Genomic DNA, 23,059 nt, shown 5'->3' with positions numbered 1-23,059 from the left:
CACATAACATGGAACATGGCAAACAATACTGCCAAAGCTTTATTGTATTAATCCATCAAATGAAAAATAGTAAATAAATATCAAATAGTGGATGGAGACAAAGGAAACTCAGTAATCAATGACATCTGAGTCTTAAGAGTAAATGTAAATGTGTGGCTCCTTATGTGGTAAGCAGATGTGTTAGACTAGCTTTTGATGAACTATTAAGTGTAAAAAAAAAAAAATTAAAAAAAACCCTATTCGTTAAGTTATAAATCCTTATTGTAAAGTGGAACATGTACAGAAAAAACAAGTTAAGTTGAGGAGGTTTAAAAAAAAAAAATTAAAATAGTTAATGACTTGTGTCGTCATTAATGAGACTTTCAAACTCTAGTACACGACTACAACAGGGTCAGGTTACGTTTGCAAATCTCCAAACAAGAGGTCAATGGTCAAAAGCACAGCCAGCACGCGCAAGAGCAGACAGCATTGAATAGAACAACAGTCGAGGAGACAGATTGTTAGGGCAGGCACAAAAGCGGAGGAACAAGAGTACAAGAAAGGAGTGTGTGATTAAAAATAAACTGAAGCAGGCTGCAGGAGTCTGCGACCCATTAACCCAACTCTGTTTTAAGAAGAAGGGGGGGAAGACTTTTCTCTGAGCGGAAACAAAACGCGGATGTGTGTGAGTGTGTGTGCCAGCCAAATGCTCCCTCATGTGCTTGCGCGTCATTTTGTGTCCCTCCCTCTCCGTTATCCCCTCACTCCTCCCTCTGTCTGCTCCTCTCAGTCCGATCTCCTACCGGCCCGACCTCCGCTTCTGCCCGGCCAGACACCTAGACAGACCCCGCCGACTCCCGGGACACTCAGGGTTGAAAAAAAAAAGCAAAAAAAAAAACCCCGGGACACAACTGAGAAAACAGTTAGCGTGGCTGTGTGTTTTATTTGGACAGACACTGGCCGGCCGCATTGCAGCATCTCATAGAGTATCTCGTCTGCTGTTTTTCTTTTTAACCCCTCATCTGTATTTTTCTTCGGAAGAAAAACAAACTTTATACTCAATGGAAAGATGTAAAAATCAGTCCGGATACTAAAGTTGGACAAACCGAGAACAACCAGCGGACTGGGGCACTCTCAACGGGACCGTTAGGTTTTTAGCTAGCTAGGTCGGACACCGAGGACTTTGAGAAAAGCGAGAGAGAGAGAGAGAGAGAGAGAGAAAGAACAAACGTAATTTCCTGAACCGGAGCCCCATTTTACGCTACACTACGGAGAAAAACACCGAAGGAAGTAAGTACCGTTTCACTTTCATGTCGGGGACCAGACCGTTAGTTTATGTGTGCGCGTGTATGCTAGCGGCGGACGCACGCTCCGCATCGGACGTCATTACGCATTCATGTAGGAATTGGTTAATTAAATATCAGCAGGCCCCTGGAGTTTTGCCCACAAAAACACACAAATGAACACACTGAATTGGAAATATCTGAAATCAGACACTCAGTGAAAGGCATGAGCTAACACCCGATTATGTGGCTTAATGTGCTGCTAGTTAGCAAACTAACACTCACTTAACAAAACAAACAGTGTAATGACAAAACTTCCCTTCATGGTTAGTTAAACAGCTGTAGAACCACACACAGGAATATTACTACTGATCCAATACAAAGACCCATCGATTTTATAATTAGCCCACAGTGATTTGATCCACTCTGAGAGCCCTCCTTTTGGCACAGTGAGGTCTTCACTCACTTTATGGTACTTTCCTTCAGCTTGTAAGGATGACTAATGTGTGTAAAAAAAAAACATCATAAATGCAGATAAGCTCACCATAAAGTCACTAATTAATAGCTACAGCAGATACAGTTGAAAGTATCCACCCAGAGTCTAATTTATGAGAATGTATGATTTGATAATAGGATGTAAATGCAGATATATGTCTATATAGGATTCAAGCTTTTTATTCATGTCCATCATTATTCTTTAGTCTTATAGAACCAGTGCTAAACTTAACAAGTCACATTATTAACCTATTAAGACAGCTACAAACATATTTGTTTAGTTATGATCCTCAATGACAGAACTTGATGTTTTGTTTGGTTACGTATTTTATTATAGAATAATGAACTTTAGCTCCTGACTAGTTGGTTGGTTGGACACATGAGAACCTCTCTCAAGTTGTTTTTTTTTTGTTTGTTTGTTGTTGTTTTTTTTTTAACTTTTCTGACATTTCACTGGAAAAAAAAAATCCAATAATTAAGTCTAAATGATTGAGTTTGTTTTAGTTATTTCTCCCTAACCTGGTCAGAAAGTACATATAGTTCTCTATCTGTCAATGATTACATCTTCTGCCTCGGCTTTTCATTGAACAATCAGTAACTCACTTAAAGACTGGAATGGTGCCTATCTTTGCACAGAAGTACTTAAGTGATGTCCATGTTTGATGGTGATTACCTTTAAAGCCTCTTCTCAATAGAAGGAGTCGCCTCACATATACCCAAGGGCCAATCTAATTGGCCTGAGGCAACTGTACTCAGTCAAAGGGCAGAATTGGCCTTCATCCAGTCAGTGCAAGAGAATCAACATGACAATATTATCCTCACACCTCCTGAACAGGACTATTCAAATCACTCTGCTGACTGATTGAAACCTCCATCAATAATTCATCAGGGCCACAGATCAATGTCAAAGGTATTGAAGCTGACTTTTTTAGACGCCTATCTCAAACACAGAGGACTTGATAGCAGTGGTGAAACAGGCCACAGAAGACTGGCTGTTTGCCCCTTAATGATTTGACGTTTTTCTGTGTTTAACCACTGCCTGTTTTCTTGATGAAAAAAAAAACATACACTTTGCTGTTTTTCTGTCAAGCTAAGATGCTGAGGAATGTCTAGGAATGTGAGGGATTTGTATGACTCACCATCAGGGCCCTCTCACTCAAAATGTACAAGGCATGACCTGAGTTACAGATAATGAGCCATGTGTAGACGCCATGCCAGCCTCCTGAGGTGCCACTGCATCCCACAATGTGTGCTTTCAGGACTACATGGTTCTTACTCTGATCTGTAAACTGTGGCTTTATGTCAAACCACAAGGAATGACAGACAGTAGGCTCACATACATCTACTGCACATCTCATAGCCTACTCTATTCTACTACTTTCCTTCTCTGTAGTACTCAGCATTTCTTTTCCGGATTTTTGACAGCACATAAAACAACATTAAAAAGCAGTTTTATTAAATGTTTTAAAGGTTATCGGTTCTGATGGAAAGATGACTCATTGCATCATTTTAATGGGAGAAGATTATTGCTATGTAAATCAGTACATAAAAGAAAGAAACACTTACAGATTTATAGATGACATGTGTTTATAAAAAAGTTATTACAGATTTATAAGCATGTTTTATTGCAGCTTTTCTCAGGGGAACCCTCCATCATATCAGCAGTAAACAGCATGACTCAGGGCCCACTAAACCCAATGTGTACACCAATGTGTCACATTTTTGATGAGTATGCAAATATGTTACCTGATTTTTTGGCACTCATCATACCCATATTGTATTAGGTGTCTTTTAACTAAAAATCAATTGTATCAGGAGTTTTTTTTGAATGAATCCTGTGTTATTTGCAACAGAAAGACAAAGAAGAAAACCATTTGATACCAACTTTCTGTACTTACTTATTTACGCTATGATGTATTCCATTCAGTTATCAAAAGTCATTCTGTTCAGGCAAAATGTAACCCCGTTTCCTGTATATGAAACTCAATATGAGATGCAGCACTTCTGACTTTTTTGTCTGACTTTGCTCTGTGTTGACACCTATCTTACGACCCTTTTCTAATATCAACATTCAGGCATGGTGCCATCCTGTCTCTGACTTATCAATGCTGATTTTCTGAAACTCGTCCTTGACCTCTCATGTCAAGTCTATACAATGTGCCATCTAAGCTGCTGTGATGTCTCCCTGTCTGTCCAGTCATTTTTAAAGGTTGTGGTTGGAATGATTCATCTTGTCAGTGAACCAACTAAAATATGGATGGATGTGAGTAAATGGTAGGTGTGTGCACAGACGGTGTGTTTAGAATGACTCACAGTTGGAGCACATAGCTGATGTCTCATGACTTTGTTCTCTTTCCTTGTGATAAACAAAGTATTGGGTGACTCTCAAACCGTGTAAGACATTATGATTTATCTGCAGAGAGTGAGAGCGTGAGCTGCAGACTTGTGTATGATGGCAGTATGTTTACATTCTCCGCATATTCCTAGACTCTGTACCAGGTTCCAGTCTGCTTTGTTAGGTTTTTCCTCTGCCACAGACCTGCTCCCTTTGTTTCAGGCTCTTTTTGAAAAGTGGCAGTATGGATTGAACACATGAGCTATCAGTAACAGCTGGAGGAGCACTCTGCCAAGCTTGAGCTGGATCTCTGTTTACAATCATCACATCCCTGTAATATACATTCAGAGTGAGGAAGAGAAAAAGAGACAGACACAGAGAACTTCCTTTCTCCCTCCCCTGCCAGAGGCATTCGTCACTTTTATTGGACCTTTGAAATGGTCAGAGAGTGGTCATATGATCCTGTGGGCCAATGGAATGTGCTGTTAGGAAAGCTGTGGGGGAAAAGTGCTTAAACATGCTGAATTCACTGCATGATCTCAACAAGTAACCCTAAAAATATCCTCTGGATGCTAAATTTCCTCCATGCAGCCCAATATTTACATAAATGCAAAACATGCAACAACTGATCCCTGTTTAATTTGTGTTTCTTCCTTGATGGTGTGTGTGCATGATTGTAAAAGGATTATATAGAGCCTAATTACAGCTCACACATTTACGAACAGTTTATAGTCAGTTATTATTATGGGAACTTATCTGTTGCTCAGCGAAGTCAGCATAGTCGACCTGTCTGCATTTGCCAGTACGTCTGCCCTTTGAACCACCATTATTAGTGCTTTATAGCTAATTATTTATTTTCTTTTGTATAGATTATACTTCTTTTTATGACATCATATTTTGCAGACAAGCATGCGGATCAGCAGAGCTGACAAGACCCAAAGAAGGAGAGCGAAGTAGTGTTAGTGAGGAGATAGAGTTAAAGAAAAACTAGTGGGAAAAGCATGTCACTCTTCCCATCCACCACCTGTGCTAAGAGGGGGTCGAAAGAGAGAGAAGAGAAGGGAAACCCAAAAGCTTGTCCAGCAGTGCTGTTGCAACAGGAAACAGAAGCCATGACTAACATGAGATGATGTGGAAAATAACAGACTCACTCAGCCATGACAGTGTCATGGGCGGTGTCAGAGTCAGCAACTAAGAGAAGTCTATGTGTCTGTTTTGGGTAATTCATAAAGAAGCAATATCAATCTTATGTTACACAAGTAAGAGCTGGTCCAAACCAGGAAAATCTGAATCAGTAATGGAAAAAAAACACTATATTGAGAAATGTAACCTTTTTTAATAACTGAAATGTGTCAAGTTCACAGCGAAACTCCTATCTAAAGACCCTCATCTGAATAAGGATCTTCACACCAGCTATTCTGTTCTCTTCATTTTAGATATAGCTATTATAAGTAATTCATTCAGGTTCATTGTACATGGTGACAAAAATGCTCACGACCTTCCAGAGCCTAAGGAGATATGTTCAGAGCCATTGTTTTCACAAACCAGTAGTCCAAACCAGAAATGTTAAGCTTTAAAAAGTAGCCAGTCACATATTCATATACATGCAGTATATTTGACAAACTAGAGTTTGGTTGAACAATCATTGAAACCTTTACGTGATTATTATCACTTATCATTGTCATTGCAGATAATTTTGTAGTTTTAGTATTAGCTTTGGTATTCAAAGCTCAGGATCACATTGGTCACATTATCAGACTGTTGCAAGCTTAACACAGATAAGGACACTTAGTAAAATGTTATTAGGTTGTGAGTGAAATGTTTTACAACACAGTGAACTTTTTACTGGTTCTGTGCATTCAGCTGCACATTTTTGTAGACAGTCAGGGGAGGGAGTGCATTACACATGACTTTGGCTCTCAGGGCCGAAGAGGGAATCCTTCTTGATTACTGGCAGTGAGCCGCAGGGTGGGGATGGGAGTGGAAGTGAAGCGGTTATGGGGCTTTGGCATTTACAGCTGCAGTGGGTGGGAGCTGAATTACTGTAGATGTGTGAGGGGACTCCAGAGATGGAGTGTGTGGGGACGCCCCCACTGCCCTGTACATATGGATGGATCATGACTCACATCCCTCAGATGCTCCCTCTCCACCAACTCCTCGCTCTCTTCTCGGCCACTCCCTAAACTTAGCAGCAGAAATATTCATCTGTGTGCCCTCAGAGTAAAAACCCACTCTGGCAGTTGCTGTCAACTGTTGAGGAAAGTTGTTGAAAGTATGAAGGAAAAGATTTGCTCATTTGTTGGTCTGATCTCTCCTCCCTCATGTGGGCCTCCCTATATCCCTGCATGCTTCATGTGGTCTATTTGCATTAGGAAAAGCATACAGCCTGACTACCATCATCTAACTCTCTTAATTACATGGTGCCATATACATGCAGGCCTGTATAGCAGATGCTCCTATGGACCTCTTGTGTGCTCAGAGTTTAGTTTGGCTCACTCGTTTTTTTAAGAATGTGAACACTCCCCACAGTATTACATAATCAACTTATCACAGTTATTTGAGATAACTGCAGTTATTTCCCTACAAACTGTCTCCTTTCATTATGGAAATGGAAATGGTATTTACATTAGTTTGATCCGGTGATTTTTTATTTCCTTTCTGCTTCGTTTGAGCTTTAACTTGTACTGTCTTAATGCATTTTTGTCCTCTGTAGGGGACAAAAGTTTGACACTTTTACTTAAAAAATGCTGTCCATTGAAAAGGACATTCCATTAAAAAAAAATTAAATAAATAAAAATAATTTTAAAAAAACTAGACTTTCATACATTTCCTGAAGGAAATGTAACCCGTGTGCTTGCCTCTTGCCGGATCGGTGGACTTGTGCGATGTTAAAGCAAGAAATATCTGCCATTCACTTCATATGTGAACCTGTGTGTCAGTGTTTGTGGACTGACGTCACCACAGACTTTCTGTAGACCTGTATTCAGATGAGAAGCCCCTCCCACAGTCTGTGTCAGTTCTGTTAAAGCAGTATTTAAATAGGCTCTTTTAACTGAATAGTTCCATGTGTCTGTGCTTGTGATCCCAGGTGAGCTCATTCATTTCATATAGAGAATTTATGGGAAGTTTTTCAGCTTTATTAGATTTATATTTTTTATATTTATTCATATTGTATTCATTATTTATTATTTAGATTTATTTTTAATTTTACTGTACCTATATTAGTGTGTCTTTTTTTGTGTGTGTGTGTGGAGCCTTAATTATCTTAATTGTCTGCAGCTGTGCCACACAGAGCACATGTGCCGTTACCATGACAACGAGCAATGCAGGCACTGAGGAGACAGACACAAGCACTGAAACACTGTGAAAAAGGTTCCAAACAGCTTCTAATTATGGGAAAACCGTAAATGATAGGTGAAAACTAACATGATCATGAGTGGCAGATAGACCTGGGTAACACACAGATGTATGTTTTTTTCTGTACTGTGAGAAATTACCGAGTTATGGCAGTGTAAAAACAGGCAACTCACCAGGAGCAGAACGATCCATTTAGCACTGATTTGTATTGATTTGAATTGGAACCAAGGTGGGATTTGCCCCTAAACTACTGCCTGCCATTTCACTTTAGAAAGAGCTAGGTCTTCAAACATGGGTTCATATGAAGCCCATGAACTGTGGCTACGTTTTTGGAAAAGATCGTTTGCTTCCTATGTATCATTTGGCTGGGAGGGTGAGTTGTTCAGAAAATTTTCAGGTGAATTTTCGCTGCTCCTCCACTCTAGGTGATGACATCTCCCACTCTAGCAGAGGGGTTTTTGAAGACTCACCTATCGAAAACCGTAAACCCCATCCTCATACCACAGACATTTTTGGAGAGAGGACAAAAATGCCTGCGTTTTAAAGTTTAATGAAGTCTGTAGGTGAAAGTATGGTGAAGCAGTAGTGGTCGGAAAACAGACTTTTTTTGTCATTCCCATTGAAAATAAATGGGGTTTTTTTTGTCACATTTTTTGTGCAAAAACCGTAAGGGATATCATTACCACTTAACCACACACACAATCTTTGAGCCAAGCTGAACGTTTTTGTGTTGTCAGAATAATTTTAGCACGAATCGTTTGGGAATGGTAGCCACTTGAAAATGGCCCCATTCATTTCGGATGGTGAAATTTGACCGGTTTTTCACAATTTTAACAAAATCCATGCATCGGAATGTCAAGCCATATACATAGCACATCTTTTGAGACCAGGCTGCACATTTTTGTAATAACATGTATTGGTCTATTTCCAACGGTCTGGGCTGCATTTTTTTTCAAAGTTTTTTGTATAAGTCAGACGTCATAATAAAAAGTCATAATAAAAAAAAGAATAAATATGACAAACAATAGTCCCCTGTGCCTTGCATTGCAAGCACACGGGGAATAAAAATAATTTTAAAAATGTATCTGAAAAAACTGTTGCATTATGCAGTTTCCAATCAAGACAATTGTTTAATGTAAAAAAGCTAAAACTTTCACTCTCCTAGGCAAGGCCAGCGGTAGGCATGGGCAGGGGTGAGCTAAGCCCATCCAAATGTCCGTCTTGCCCACCCAATCGAAAGTTAAGGGAAAACATTAATCCAGTAGAAGAAATTAACAGACTACAGTACTATTGGCAATTGGATCGGCAGCCTACAGCTCGCTCTATTCCATCAGTGATTGGTTGTCATTATTGTTTTGCATTTCCTGAGTCCTTCATTCGCTTGTACAGCAGCTCACAGTCCATTTCTGGGCTGTGGGTAGTTAAATGTCCCTCCTTGGTCTCTCCTGCACCTATCGAGGTCACTGCTGCACCTGTCGGAGTTTCTGTTTAATACCGCGATTCTCTCTATTGGAGTTTCACTGTATCTGTGGCTTGTTGACGTGCTCTTGGGCTGAGCATCGTTTCTAGGCTCCTGCAGAGCAGACGGCCTGGTTTGGCGGCCACTCGCATCACGTTATGTACGCACACACTGACTAAAGCAATGCCAATAAAACACACAGATTGGGCAACACAATGCCAGTAAAACCAAAAAACATACACGGTGCCAATAAAACACACACATACACACACACATAGTCGCTCAACCGTCGTCCAAGGAAGGGACAAAAACCAAGTGAGGGGCAAATGATCTCTGTCACTAAATTATATTAATTATTATAATAATTTTATCATGATGGTCTGTATATATATAGTTCTACTGACATCTGAGTCTAAAGTTCAGGGTTTTAGATGGAAAAAGAAAGATTTGTTGTTCTCTTTGTCATTTGTCACTTTTCAGATTGAATTTGAATAAGACTTTTTTGGTTTGTGAAATATGAAAAAAAAAAAAAAAAATTCTTTTTTTTTTTTTTTTACTTTTGGCCCAGTTTCAGTTGTTTGTGTGGTTGTTCTATCCGTGCCACTTTTCATTCTTAGTTTGAACAAGAGTAGACTGCCTTCTTTTTGTATAAATTCTGGCCACAGTGAGAATAATTTATTTTATGAGTATTTAGTATTCATTCTTTTATTTTCCAAGCTCATCCAATGAAAAGAAATATGCATGAAGGACTTTTAAAATAATTTTTATTTTATATTAAAGAGTAAATGAACACAGATGATCTGCCTGACAATTGAATTTCTCTTTGGAGATCAATAAAGTGATTCTTATACTTACATAAACCCCCAAACCACTTCTTTTCAGTGCCGTCAGGACTGCAATTGAAATTGTGAGCCTTCAGGCCACTATTGCTATCGTCTGTACACACCAACCAAGTTGCCCACCTGTTATTTCAACCATCCCACCCTAATATGATAGGCGAGAACCAGCCCTGCTACTAGGTCTGAGGAGATTAAGGCACAATATCTAAGATATAAGAGGACATTTGCTTTTATTAATAACTTAAAATTAGTAAAAACGATTGAAATATACCTTAAAACTGAGAATGTTCCCTGAATGTTCTTAATTCCCCCACATCTGTGACGACAGCTTGTACTCCAGCTTCTATGTACAGGACCTGGGCCAGATTTTCCACAAATATGTTCACTCCTGATTGCCTGAAGGTGTCTCCTCTGCTTCTCTGCAACAACAGTGTGTACTACCTTAGCTTGGAAATGCAATTTGTTAACCCCAACAACCAGCTCCCAGTATAATCCAGACTCCAACACAAACTTCACGTAAGCGCATGAGCATGAATGTTATGTATTATACCTGTAACTTTTTCATTGTCAGTAACTTCTCTCAATAATTCAATTAGTATCCTAAACATTAAAGTAAAAAAAGCAAATAGATTATGTTTATTTGTCCAATAAATTATTCTTCATTTTGTAAAATCACATTCCTTTTAAGAAATTCAGCTACCAGGTTAAAGCTGTTGGGTCACAGATTTAACACTGAGTTAAAAATAATGTCCCAGTGCAACTGGTTGGAGATGCAGTTTGAAATCCAGGATAATTTTTCTTTGCAGTTTGTCATTTTTATACAGACTGTAACTCAGGGAGGCATGGCGGCTTAGGGGTTAGGGCTGGGTTTCATTATCTGAGTTTCCTCTACTATCAAAAATACATACACTAGATTAATTAGGTCATTTTAAAATAGTTTGGTTTAGGGTGGAAATATCAGTATTGTTGTAAGGTCATCAACTAACAGATCATTAATATGATAGCTTTAAATGTGTGTGTTTTGAAGTTTTTGAAGTCTAATAAATCAAGAAACGACACTGATGTCCCATGTGATGTGTGTTTCAGGATGATGTTGGCTCTGAGCGACTGGTTCTGGCAGGAGCGGCTGTGGTTTCCAGAGGGCCTTGGGTGGGCCGACCTGGAGGATCGGGATGGACGGGTCTATGCTAAAGCCCGTGACCTGTGGGTGGCACTCCCCATCGCATTCGTATTCCTCGTTATCCGTCAGATCTTTGAAAGGTCAGTCCATTTTTCATTCTGTCTTACTCGGTATCTGTTTAATTCTCCAGACATTTTCTTCCTCTGTTTATAGATTTGTCTCTGTACCCCTGTCACTTTGACTCTTTTCCTCTTTGCTTGGCAGTCACTTTCCCCTTTGCTCTTCCTGTTTTTTCTCATTTAGCCACTTTGAGACAAACCTCAATAATCATCAGTGTAGTTTTTATCTGTTGGAGTTTTTCTCAGATATTCCATAATCTTCCATATCCCATGCCCTGCTTTCTAATGAGTGAAGTTCCATTTTGTCAAGTGGGTTTTATTGTTTCCTATGCATGTACAGTGTTCCTGTTTCAAATAGCTCAGCATTTTGGAATCACAAAAAATGCCAAAAGATTCCTCTCCTCATTATTGTCCTTTTTTCTTTTAATTTCAGACAGAAAACAGGCAAATGGTACAAACTGTAGTACCTGAGAAAGATATTTGTGTTATACTTTTTGGATCAAGGAAGTACATTTCCCAATATCAAAATGTGCAAGGAAAGCTGTAGTTTATCAGAACTGTATCATTTTTGCATTTAATATAATTTTTACCATCATTCAGACATCTGTTCTACCTCTAATAATAATATATTGGGATTTATGTTGCCATCTTGAGTAGATTGCAATGATGGTAGGTAACATTTTTTCTTCTTTTGTCTGAAGAAATACTTCAAAATTGACACAGCTGAATTTTTTACAGATGAAGTTTCGGGATGATATGATCCATGTTCTCTGCATTTAACACAGCGTAGTAGTAGGGGAAGTGTCTGAAGTCTGAGTCAGTGCCTTAGTCAAGGGCACATGACAGGAATTATCCTTGCATGTATGTTGTTGTCAGAGATGCACCGATCCAATACTGGAGTGGGTTATCACTCTGATACTGAACTAAATAGCTGTGTCAGAAATAGATCCATTTGTTCAATAGTTTTTTGGAACTGAATAGGTCAGATTGGTGAATCTCTAGTTTTTGTGATTCTGTAGTTTTTGGCATTAACAATAAGATTAAAAATAAAACAAACCTGTTTTCTTAAGTCTAACCTCACCTTCTTTCACCTGACATTTATTCCACCTACAAACAGTTTCCATGGTTACTCCTCCATATAATCCATTTATCCTCTTCTTCATTCATTCAGTTTTCAGTTTCTCACCTTTTATTTTGTGGTTGTAGGACGGTGGCGACACCTTTGGCCTCTCTACTTGGGGTGAAAGAGACAGTACGGCTCAAAGCCCCTCACATCCCCACACTGGAGTCCTACTACTGTAACATTACCAAAAACCCCACACAGGTAGATACACACCCACACACCCATACGCAATCAAAACCACAGGAAACTACGCTATTTTCTCAGGCAACACTTTAATCTGTCTCTGTGTGTTTTTTTCAGACTTCAGTATTGAGCCTCTGTAAGCAGACTGGCTGTTCAGAAAGACAAGTGCAGCGATGGTTCAGGAGACGGAGGAACCAGGACAGACCGAGCTTACTGAAGAAGTTTCGTGAGGCCAGGTAAAACACATGCACACAGATGCACTTTTAATACATCCACATGGGGCTGTAAAGTTATACAGCAGGTTGAGGCAGCTGCCACCCTCGTTGTCTTTATAGTCACGTTTCTGAGGGCAAAAGTAGCCCTCTATTTTTAACACGCAGTCATTACAATGCCATTCAACTGCTACCACACCCCCCCTCCCCACACACCTAAACCCACCACATCATCCACATACTCATTAGCACAGGGCCTCTGCCACAAGGGCTCTGTCACCACCGCAGGTTATTTTATGTTGAGCAGAAGACGAGTTAAACCAATACACGATCAGCTGATAATACAAGGCTACTGGGGATAGGAAGTGTCAGCTGGCAGGATTCACAGCATGGCAACAGTAGAAAAATATCTCTAGGCCAGTTATTATAGATAGGAAAATTTCAGAGACTATTATTTTTACTTGGACTGTCAGTTTGGCTTTTGATTTAATTTTAGTTTCTGTACATGTTTTAGTTAAATTTTTATTGTGAAGAATTGACTTGTGAGTTTAGTTTATAAACTTTCCAGGAATTATGAGGAAATCCATTTTGAGTCACTTCACCATGAATCACAGTGGCAGAACAGTGCAAATAGTCCTCTTTTATTTCATTTTCTCTGTAGTTTTGATTCATTTTGTATGGATTTGTCATTCTTTTTTATTACAATTTAGAAAGTAGGTTTTTCAGTGCTAGTTTTAGATTTAACCTTTTGTGGTTTACCTAATAACACTGCTCCAGATACACATTTAGTCCACCCAAATCAGTGGCATCAGCACAAATGAAATGCAGAGGTTGTTTTATTATTTCATCTTGCATGATGCACTTCATGCGCAGTTGATATGATCTTTACCATTAGCCCATATTATCATTCTTCATAGTTGATCATAGCTCTTCATTTGTTAAAGGTTCAGTTCACCCAAATTACAGAATGACGCCAATGTTAACAGCTAGTACTTTCGACACTAAAAGACTTGAACTCACTCTGGAATGTGGTGTTTCACAAATTATTTTCTTATTATTATTACTTGAAATAAGCAGTTCAGTCATTCACAATAAGTGCAACGGTAGCTTCAATTCATCCTCTCAGGTGCTTTACAGAAAAAACATGACAATAGAGGATTTGCTGCTATTATGATCATCAACTGTCAATCTGCAGTGATGCAGTTGTTGTATCGGTCTGTCATGGTGAAGAAGGAGCTGAACCGAAAGGTGAAGCTCTCGATTTACCGGTCAATCTACGTTCCTACTCTCACCTATGGTCATGAGCTTTGGGTCATGACTGTAAGGACAAGATCCCGGATACAATTGGTCAAAATGAGCTTCCTCCATAGGGTGGCTGGGTGCACCCTTAGGGATAGGGTGAGGAGCTCGGAGTAGAGCCACTGCTCCTCCACATCGAGAGGGGCCAGCTGAGGTGGCTCAGGCATCTGTTTCGGATGCCTCCTGGACGCCTCCCTGGGGAGGTGTTCCGGGCATGTCCCACCAGGAGGAAATCTCGGGGAAGACCTAGGACACGCTGGAAAGACCATGTCTCTCGGCTGGCCTGGGAACGCCTCGGGGTCCCCCCGGAAGAGCTGGAGGAGGTGTCTGGGGAGAGGGAAGTCTGGGCATCCCTGCTTAGACTGTTGCCCCCGCGACCCGGCCCCGGATAGGTGGAAGAGAATGGATGGTGATCATCAACTGAATATGTTTGGGTTGTCCTGTCCATCAAATAAACAAGGAACTAGACTTTAGAAATTGTGGAAAAGTAGAAGTATATAGCGGATATAAATGTCCCATATAATGAAACTAATCCAGAAGACTGACATATAAAAATTATTGCACATCTATAATCTAAAAACTGTCTGCATTAATACCTGCAGGGAGAAGTTTAAGAAAAAAAATGCAATTTGGGTGAATTGCTCCTTTAATCTGCAAGCAGGAAATGAATCACAGTTGAGTTTGGTGTGTGTTCTGTGTGTATTTTGTGTGCATAAAGTCATATTTAAGTTACACTGTGGAGCATTTACAGTGACACTCTATGATGCGTGTGTTCAGATGTGCATGTGACTGCATGTTTGTCACTGTTTGTTATGATGTATATTTCCTTGCATGTATTGCGACATTTCTGTTCTGAATCAATCTATTGTGTGTGTGCACAACAGGCTTTCTGTGTCGCTCCCATCCCTCCCCCTTTCACTGCTGTATCTGACGCTATTTTATCCACCTTTGTGTTCGTGTGTCCGCCGTGTTTTCTGTGAGGAACCCTTCCTCCACCTGTGAGATCGTTAGTAGTAGATCTGACCCCTCTGTGTCTCTGGTAGAGGATATTAACAAGGAAGATATTGTCTGACAGATCGTATTGTCTGTCAGCATGTGTTTTGGCTGTGTGTGTGTGTCCTGAGTTGACATTGTCAGTGTAGTTCACCAGATTTTTCCAGGCTGTTCATTCAGCCTGGCATTTCTTTCCATCTTGTTTCCATCAAGTATTTGTGCGTGATGCATTTATGAACCTACTGGTAGAAAATGCGTCAATTGTCTTTTCCCCATTGACTGAGCAGAAAGTGTGTTTGTATGTGTGTTTGTGTGTGTGTTCTCTTGCAGTTGGAGATTTACCTTTTACCTTCTTGCTTTCATTGCTGGCCTGGCCGCCCTCATCGATGTGAGTACTGCCATGTTAACCTCGACTCCTCATTTCGTCTCTTCTTCGTGTTCACATCCTCATTTTTCATCTGCCCTACGATTGTATCCTGACGATTTCCTCTATAGCCATTTATTTTTTTTGCTGAAATAGCCTCGGCTCTCACACTGGCAGGAGGGCAACACTGACTCATCCTTATGCTGAGTCAGCTGATATAAATACACCTGTCCAGAGCTGCTGTCTCATTCGAATCCATCTCTCCTTCCAGAAACCTTGGCTGTATGACCTGAAGGAGATGTGGCAAGGCTTTCCTGTGCTGGTACGTGTCTGGATTGGATATATTTGAATTCATAAACAATAAAGAAACTCCTTATATTGTCAGTTCTGTGTATACCTAGAACAAGCAATCGAGAAGATGGTAACGCCAACAATTTAGATATCCAGCAATTGTTTTGATAATTTTCATGTGAAAAAAGGGTGAGGCATTCAGTCACTCAGGTGTTATTAAAAATATTTCTGGCAAAGTGCTTCCTCAGTTCAACATGAGTTTATACCAAGACCTCATGGATATAGAAAGTGGAAGTCTTTCTCCTTGCGCTGAGGCCCATGGGACTTTTCTTCAGGCAAATATTAACAGTAGCCAGTGGTGAGAAGCAAATTGTGCCAACATTTACACATATTACATCTGTCAATACAAAGGATCATTTTACAAGTCAAAAAGCCTTTTGTAAAGACAGTAAAATAACGTGTAGTTTTGTGTGAAGTGGCTCAGTGGACTGCATCTCTCGCCTCGTGATATATTCACCAACAGCCGAATGGCTGTTTCTGCAGCATTTCACTTCGATCTTTGAGAGGGAGGTGAAAGTCACTACAAATCTGGTCTTGTTGAAGCTGCAGTGACATCTTCAGCGACTCTGGACTTGGAAGAGACAGTTATGAAGTTGTCAGTTGTTTATAGTTTCTCTATTTATTTTCTGAGACATGTCTGATACTTCAGCAGTTTAACCACATTCTGAGGCTCTGTTGAACTGTAATTGAAATATGAAAATTCTGATTTTAAAAAAATTGTAATAATTCTCCCGCCACTGACTGTAGAATGTTTTTTTCCCCAAAAATAAGGTCCCATGGGGCACAACTGGAAGGGTTGTGACTTTGCCCCTCTATAAAAATCTAAGAGTTTGTGTATTGTGTTTAATATGACCATGTCTATGACTATAAAAGCATTTTAAGCCTAATTTTATTTGAAAGCATGTTATTATTTGATAGTTTTCTTAGTTTTCTATGACAATCATGATTAAGCAGATAAAAGAGGCATTTTAATGTGTTTGCATGGGCTCTAAAAACTTTTTGATATAACCTTTCACTATCTTCTAAAATGATAAAGACATTTTATAGAGACTATTATGTGAATTTTGAACTCAGATGTTTGTTTCTTTTCCATCAGACTCTCCTGCCATCTCAGTATTGGTACTACATGATCGAGCTGGGTTTCTATGCCTCTCTGCTGTTCAGTGTTGCTTCTGATGTCAAACGTAAAGTAAGTTCATGCTCATTTTATTGGGTGAAATTTAGGAGGCATGAAACAAATGATAAAAACAAGCAGTGAAAGAGGAACTCACTGGATTATCTTCCTAAAAGCAGGTCGTAAAATGTCAGCTAATTAAGTACTGTCATACTGTGATCTGGTATCATAGAGCCTTTTACATCATGTCCTGCTCATCTCAGAAGAGACAAACAGGCCTGCAATGTCACAATTTGATCAGCTTGACATCTGGCATGGACTCTGGGTAGACATTAGACTGTTGTTACACGTGTGGTTCAGTGTGTGTGTGTGTGTGTGTGTGTGTGTGTGTGTGTGTGTGTGTGTGTGTGTGTGTTTTTGTATATGTGTTTAACGGCATTTGGACTTTGCTCAACCTCAGCCAGCAAGGTGCAGTGAAGAAAAAAATGCTACACCAAAAAAACACATTAACTTCCTCAAACACAAACCCATTAAGCAGGATTAACATAAACACACACAAAACATGAAACTTACAGATATAGTGTATAATCCTCAAGATGTTACTGTTTGTTGTGTAAATAATATAATTTGTTCTGTGTTGTTTCTGTAGGATTTCAAGGAGCAGATTGTTCATCATGTGGCGACCATCCTTCTCATCAGCTTCTCCTGGTGTGTCAACTACATCCGTGCTGGAACACTCATCATGCTGGTGCACGACTCTTCTGATTACCTCCTCGAGGTAAATGTCACTTAACACATAGCTTAACTGCCGTACTTTGTAACCACAGCATTTCATTTAACACTGTGTAAGCACAAACAACCAGATGCCTTTTATTGGTGAAGTACCATGTAGTAACTGTAGTAGTAACTAAACTGTAGCATACTTTGTACTTGTATTCATCACAAAAGAAAAATCTATTCACCTACTAACATCTAAATAATTCAAACTGTAAGAGTCTCATGCTTTCACCATGAATCTATACTGCCACCTTGTGGGGGTAAGTACACTTTCAATATGTGAAACTTACATTTGAACTCATTATTTATTCTCTCTCTCTCTTTGACAGTCTGCAAAGATGTTCAACTATGCTGGCTGGCGAAATGCCTGTAACTACATCTTCATTGTGTTTGCTGCAATGTTCATCATCACTCGTCTTGTCATCTTCCCCTTCTGGTATGTACTCTTTAAACCACCTTAAATGATTTACTGTCATATACTCCTGGATGTTATTCGTTATTTGGATGTCACCTCATACTTCCTGTCTCTATTGCAGGATTATTTACTGTACATGGGTGTATCCAGTGACCATCTATCAGCCCTTCTTTGGCTACTACTTTTTCAATGGCCTGTTGATGGTGCTACAGTGTCTACATATCTTTTGGGCTGTCCTCATCATACGCATAGCTTTGCGCTTCCTCACCAACAATGTAAGCAAACAAAAAACAAATGCACTCATAAGTTACACTTATGCCTTGGAAATACTAATATGGATATTTTTCTAAGTGGGTATTTTCCTCATCTGTAAAAAAAAAATAAAAAATCTGTGCACACAACTTTTGTTTTATAAAATATCTCTGTACACACTGTTACTCAACAATGCAAAAACAACTACAACCATGCACTTCAGATAATATTGGAGAGACACAGAGGTTTCATTCGGTTATGAAGTTGAGCAACAATGAGACCTTGTTACAAACTTCAGCTATCTTAAGTGTTAGTCTGGGTTATTGATGTGTATTCTTTATATTAATAATAATATTAGTAATGGATTAGATTTCTATAGTGCTTTTCAAGGCACTCAAAGCGCTTTACATTATTCATTCATTATTCATTCACACTGACATTCACACACTGGTGGTGGTAAACTATGTTTGGGACACACAGGTGCCCTGGTGCAGGCTGACGAAAGCTTGGCTGCCAGTTTGCACTAAACAGCCCCTCTGACCACCACCAAATATTCATATGCATTCATACACCAGTGTGAGTGACACTAGAGGGAAGGTGGGTTAAGTGTCTTGCCCAAGGACACAACGGCACATGACTAAGACAGAACGGGATTCGAATGGCCAACCCTGAGCCACCAAAACACCGGTATAGTTGTCTAGTATATTTGTCTGTCTCTGTGCTGACTATGACCTACTGTCATACACTGACTTATGCACATTTATGACATTACACTTAATGTTTCAGGTACATGTCCATTATGTAACAATAGGCATATATTGACGTGTAACTTCATCACTTTTCACATTGTTGAAAGGGTTTTAGACTATTCTTATGTGGCAAAATATTTGCATGTGTGGACAGTCAACACAATGTAAACATTAATGTTCCAACAACAAAAAAACAGACTATCATAGATGATCTGAAGCACCCATCGCAGATATTTTCTCATTCATGGCTGGCATTCAAAGTGCATATCAATACCATAACACCAGATAAATATAGATAAATAATGTTTACCACTCCAAGTCTGTATTTCCCCAGACTCCCTGTGAATACTGCAACTTGTTTGCCATGGGAATAAAAACAGATTTTATTGTAGAGTTTGTTGTGATATTGGGAGAAGTGTGATGGTGGATGTCTCAACTTGTCTTTTTTTCTCTTTATGACAAGGAAAACAGCAAATAAATAAGCTAAACATGATCAGTTCTTTATCATAATCTGTACAATGTCCCTGGGCATTACGACATTTATGTTTTCACCATTTTTTCTTCCCAGTTTCATTTCTTCCACAACTGAGAAAAGCAATTTGAAATATAGTTCTTCATTTCTGGGGAGTGATTTATGATGAAGAATGCAAAGAACTGGACAAAGAATAAGGCAGAGGAGAAACAAACTAGCTTTTTTATTCTTGAGATCAATTCTGTTAATATTTTCAGAGAAAATTTGACATGCAAGAGTGTCCTAAACATGGACAAATATTAATTCACTGTGCAACATGTAAAAGGTTTATGCTGTTTATTATTAGTTGGATTCTATCTGTTGGTGATGATTCCAAATAATTCTGATCTATTGTACATGGAATAATCATGTCGCACACAGTAAAAGAATCAAATAAATGCAACCAAAAACAATATAACTCAAGTAACTATAAATAACTGCCTATGAATGAAGAATATATTAATGCATGAAGCTTGACAGAATGAGATGGTTCTGATATTGGCCAGAGCGGAAAGTTTTCTTGATTAATGATGTGTTTAACCCAGCAGCCTGGTCTTCTCACACTCTTTTTTACATTTTTTTTTTCAGGAAAAAGTGGACGATGAAAGGAGTGACAAAGATGAAACAGATGAATCAGAAGAGGACGAAGAGGTTGAGGATAAAAAAGACATGAAGAAAAACGGACCAGTGCAGAACGGTCACACGGTTCACAACAACAACCACAGCAAGACAGAGTGAAAACAACCACGTGTTAGGAAAAAAAGAATGTGAGAAGGACTCATATCCCTCAGTGGGGGCACGGGAGGGAGGGATAAAGAGAGAAAAGGATGAAGGGATGTGGGTAAACGAGGGATAAGGCATTCCCTAAAACCAAGAACAGCAGGTATCCGAAGAAATATAACACTGTTCCTTTTGCACAACACAAAAAAATCAAACACATTCATTCATGTTTAGAGGGCACAAGGATCTGGCAGGTGTTATTCACTACATTCAGTGACTTTGCTTTTTGCTTTGTCACCAGAGAAACGAACCAGTGTCAGTGTGTGATGTCAGTCCCCAAAATATCAGAGACAGGGAAGAAAACGGAGACATGTGAAGAGAAAACAGGAGAGGAGTAATGCTGCTTCTACTATAGCTTTCTATGTTGTAACTGTGTGCCTTAGAGCCAGCTGATAGCTGATAAAATGCCATTTTTAAGCTTTCTGCTTTAATCTGTGTTGCTTTATTTCAGTGTACCTTTTGTTTCCCACTTACAGAACAAAAGAACAAAATCATGAGTTTTATAAAAGTAAGAAAATGGGGCATTTAATCCCTTAAATTTTTGTCTATGCAATTACCTAAGTGATCAGCTATTGCAACGTCTTTGCACAAAACAACAGTGTCCTATATCATTTAATAACTTAGATGCAGATTATGTTTTCATTTACTCCTCTCTGCAGCCTGTGCCATTTAGTAATAGTCTGCCTTGAGAGGTATGCAGTGAATTTGGAGTAAATTTGGTTTCAGTTCTGAAGGTGAATCAAACTGCAAGAGCAGGAAAAATCCAGAAATAAGTGTTGTGATAGCTTTACAGAGCTGAATGTGTTTGTGCCAGCCACTGCCAAATATTGTCTCACTATTAAAAAACTGCATAGGAGAATAGCTCTGTTTGGGCTTGTCCAGAATTTACAAACAGGTGGCAGATTTCTTTAGTTGCTTTTGTCACGTTTCTTAACCTTCGTGAGAATTTAGATTAATGAATGAAACGGGTTTGCAGATGATTGATGCTTTTTAAAAGGTGTTTGTACCACTTCGGTGTTTCAGTTGTGAGGTGGAATTCATGAACTAGTGAGTATTGCTGATTCATTTTTATGCTTTAAAGTTTTTGTATGTCAAGTGCCTTATATGTAATGTGCAGGAAGCGCCTCTCCTTCTCCTGTTTTCACACCGTCATCATTTTCTTTTCTGCCTTCATTTCACTTCACGGATTAAACTCTAAACTAGATTGTCCCCCCTTCCTTGCTGCTGTCTCATTCATCACTTACCCCTCTCATCTACTTTCTGTTATTTTTTTTTTTTTAATGACAATTTTAAACTCACACACATTCAACCACCTCGTTCTTTTTATTAACACAGAAACCAACCAGCAACCTCTCTTTCCCGGGGATACAGAAGAACAGTGTCCTAATTACAGTGTTATTTTTTGTTTTTCTATCTTTTTTTTTTTTAATGATGCCTAAGTATTGTTATTAATAATAAAAGCAAAGACCATGAATCACAATAAATGTCTTGTAAAGTTGTTTTAATTTGTAAATAACAACATGAGGAAAACATTTATAAGCCTTTAAACTCTGCTCTACAGGTTGGTAAAGTATGTGCGGTATAGTGGCATTGTTTACAGTTTTTATTTATTCTTACCAAATATGTTGATTTTATTTCATTATACTTGTGGGAGAACTAGATATTCACTCATTCATGCAACCTTTCTTTTAATTTGACATACATATTTTAACAGACAAGTAAAAAAAATAAAATACACAGAGTTGATCTAAATTAAAAATAAAACCCAAGAAATAATTGCAGACATCAAAATATAAAGCAAGTGAAATGTAAAATTCTCTAACAAAACTTATTCAGGACAACAAAATACAGATTAAAAAAAATACAATTTAATTGAATCTACAAAACATAGAGCAGTTAGAGTTTAATTTTCCTTTCCTGAAACTACAATATTAAAATGCTATGTCACAGTTGTAGTGCAATAATGGTCAGAAGAAAACACATTCTCACAGGAATGGTTTACAAATCATTGGCCAAACTTTATTTATATAACACCGTTCATATAGATGAACTGTTGATAAGATAACTTGTAATAGGGTAAGATGAAATTTATGAAAATTACATAAGAATAAGATACATACAAATACAAAAAAAAAACCCCACCTCATTCAAACTCTTTCAGCTTCCTGTTCTTTTTTTTATGACTATTTAAAACTCACCCACATTCACCACCTTTTGTTTCCCACATATAGAACAAAAGAATATAATCATGAGTTTTATAAAAGTAAGAAAATAGGGCATTTAATCCCTTAAATGTTTGTCTATGCAATTATCCAAGAGATTGTGTTAAATAAGAAAACAGAATAAAATTGTGCCTTCAGGCAGGTGTTATTGGACAGTCAGAACCAGAACCATCAGACTGTTGAACAGTTTACACTGAATACAAGTCTACACAACTGTTGAATTAATGTTACTGAATATGTGCAAACTGCAATATGTACAATGATGTTCAAGACAGTATGACTGAGGGCACATGGATGTGTGTGTGTGTGTGTGTGTGTGTGTGTGTGTGTGTGTGTGTGTGTGTGTGTGTGTGTGTGTGTGTGTGTGTGTGTGAGTAGTGGAAGTGGGTAGTGTGTATCATTGTTATGTCTTGTTTATATTGTATTTATTCTACTATTCTACTTGTGCCTCTATTTATTTTGATATTTATTATTAGATGTGTGCTTTACGCTACGACTTTAATTTTTGTTGTATTTTTACATACAGTGAAAATAAAGGCAATCTATCTTTAAAAATTAAATATATAACAGAAACAATCAAATAAAGGTTAATGAGAATAAAAGCTATAAAAATCCAAATAAATACAATAAAGCTAGTAAATACAACTTTGCGAGTAGTGTCTAAAAAAAGACCATTCAATCATGAATCCATATACTTAAGCTAAAACACTGGACACTGCAGTTACTGA

The 23,059-nt window shown here is 38.6% G+C and overlaps 1 protein-coding gene across 1 annotated transcript; it reads left to right on the top strand.

Annotated features, from left to right (window-relative positions):
* Positions 1–750: 750 nt before the first annotated feature.
* On the top strand, positions 751–21,593 carry cers2b (ceramide synthase 2b). The gene is made up of 11 exons (XM_030158379.1): positions 751–1,269; positions 10,834–11,007; positions 12,193–12,310; positions 12,410–12,528; positions 15,127–15,184; positions 15,432–15,482; positions 16,608–16,700; positions 17,275–17,403; positions 17,732–17,838; positions 17,939–18,092; positions 19,918–21,593. Exons 2-11 carry the CDS (start codon positions 10,835–10,837, stop codon positions 20,065–20,067), a joined length of 1,152 nt encoding a protein of 383 aa, XP_030014239.1. The 5' UTR covers positions 751–1,269; position 10,834; the 3' UTR covers positions 20,068–21,593.
* The last annotated feature ends 1,466 nt before the right edge of the window (positions 21,594–23,059 follow it).

The sequence above is a fragment of the Sphaeramia orbicularis genome, chromosome 16, assembly GCF_902148855.1.
Source record: "Sphaeramia orbicularis chromosome 16, fSphaOr1.1, whole genome shotgun sequence".
In the NCBI taxonomy this organism is placed as follows: Eukaryota; Metazoa; Chordata; class Actinopteri; order Kurtiformes; family Apogonidae; genus Sphaeramia; species Sphaeramia orbicularis.
The sequence above is the reverse complement of the archived record's forward strand: the minus strand, read 5'-3'. Positions and strand labels throughout refer to the sequence as shown.

Bases quoted from the DNA above. Each gene is read 5' to 3' on its own strand.
- cers2b (XM_030158379.1), top strand. From the start codon at position 10,835: ATGATGTTGGCTCTGAGCGACTGGTTCTGGCAGGAGCGGCTGTGGTTT. The intron at 17,404-17,731 runs GTAAATGTCACT...TCTCTTTGACAG, and splicing joins CTTCTGATTACCTCCTCGAG to TCTGCAAAGATGTTCAACTA. The intron at 18,093-19,917 runs GTAAGCAAACAA...TTTTTTTTTCAG, and splicing joins TGCGCTTCCTCACCAACAAT to GAAAAAGTGGACGATGAAAG.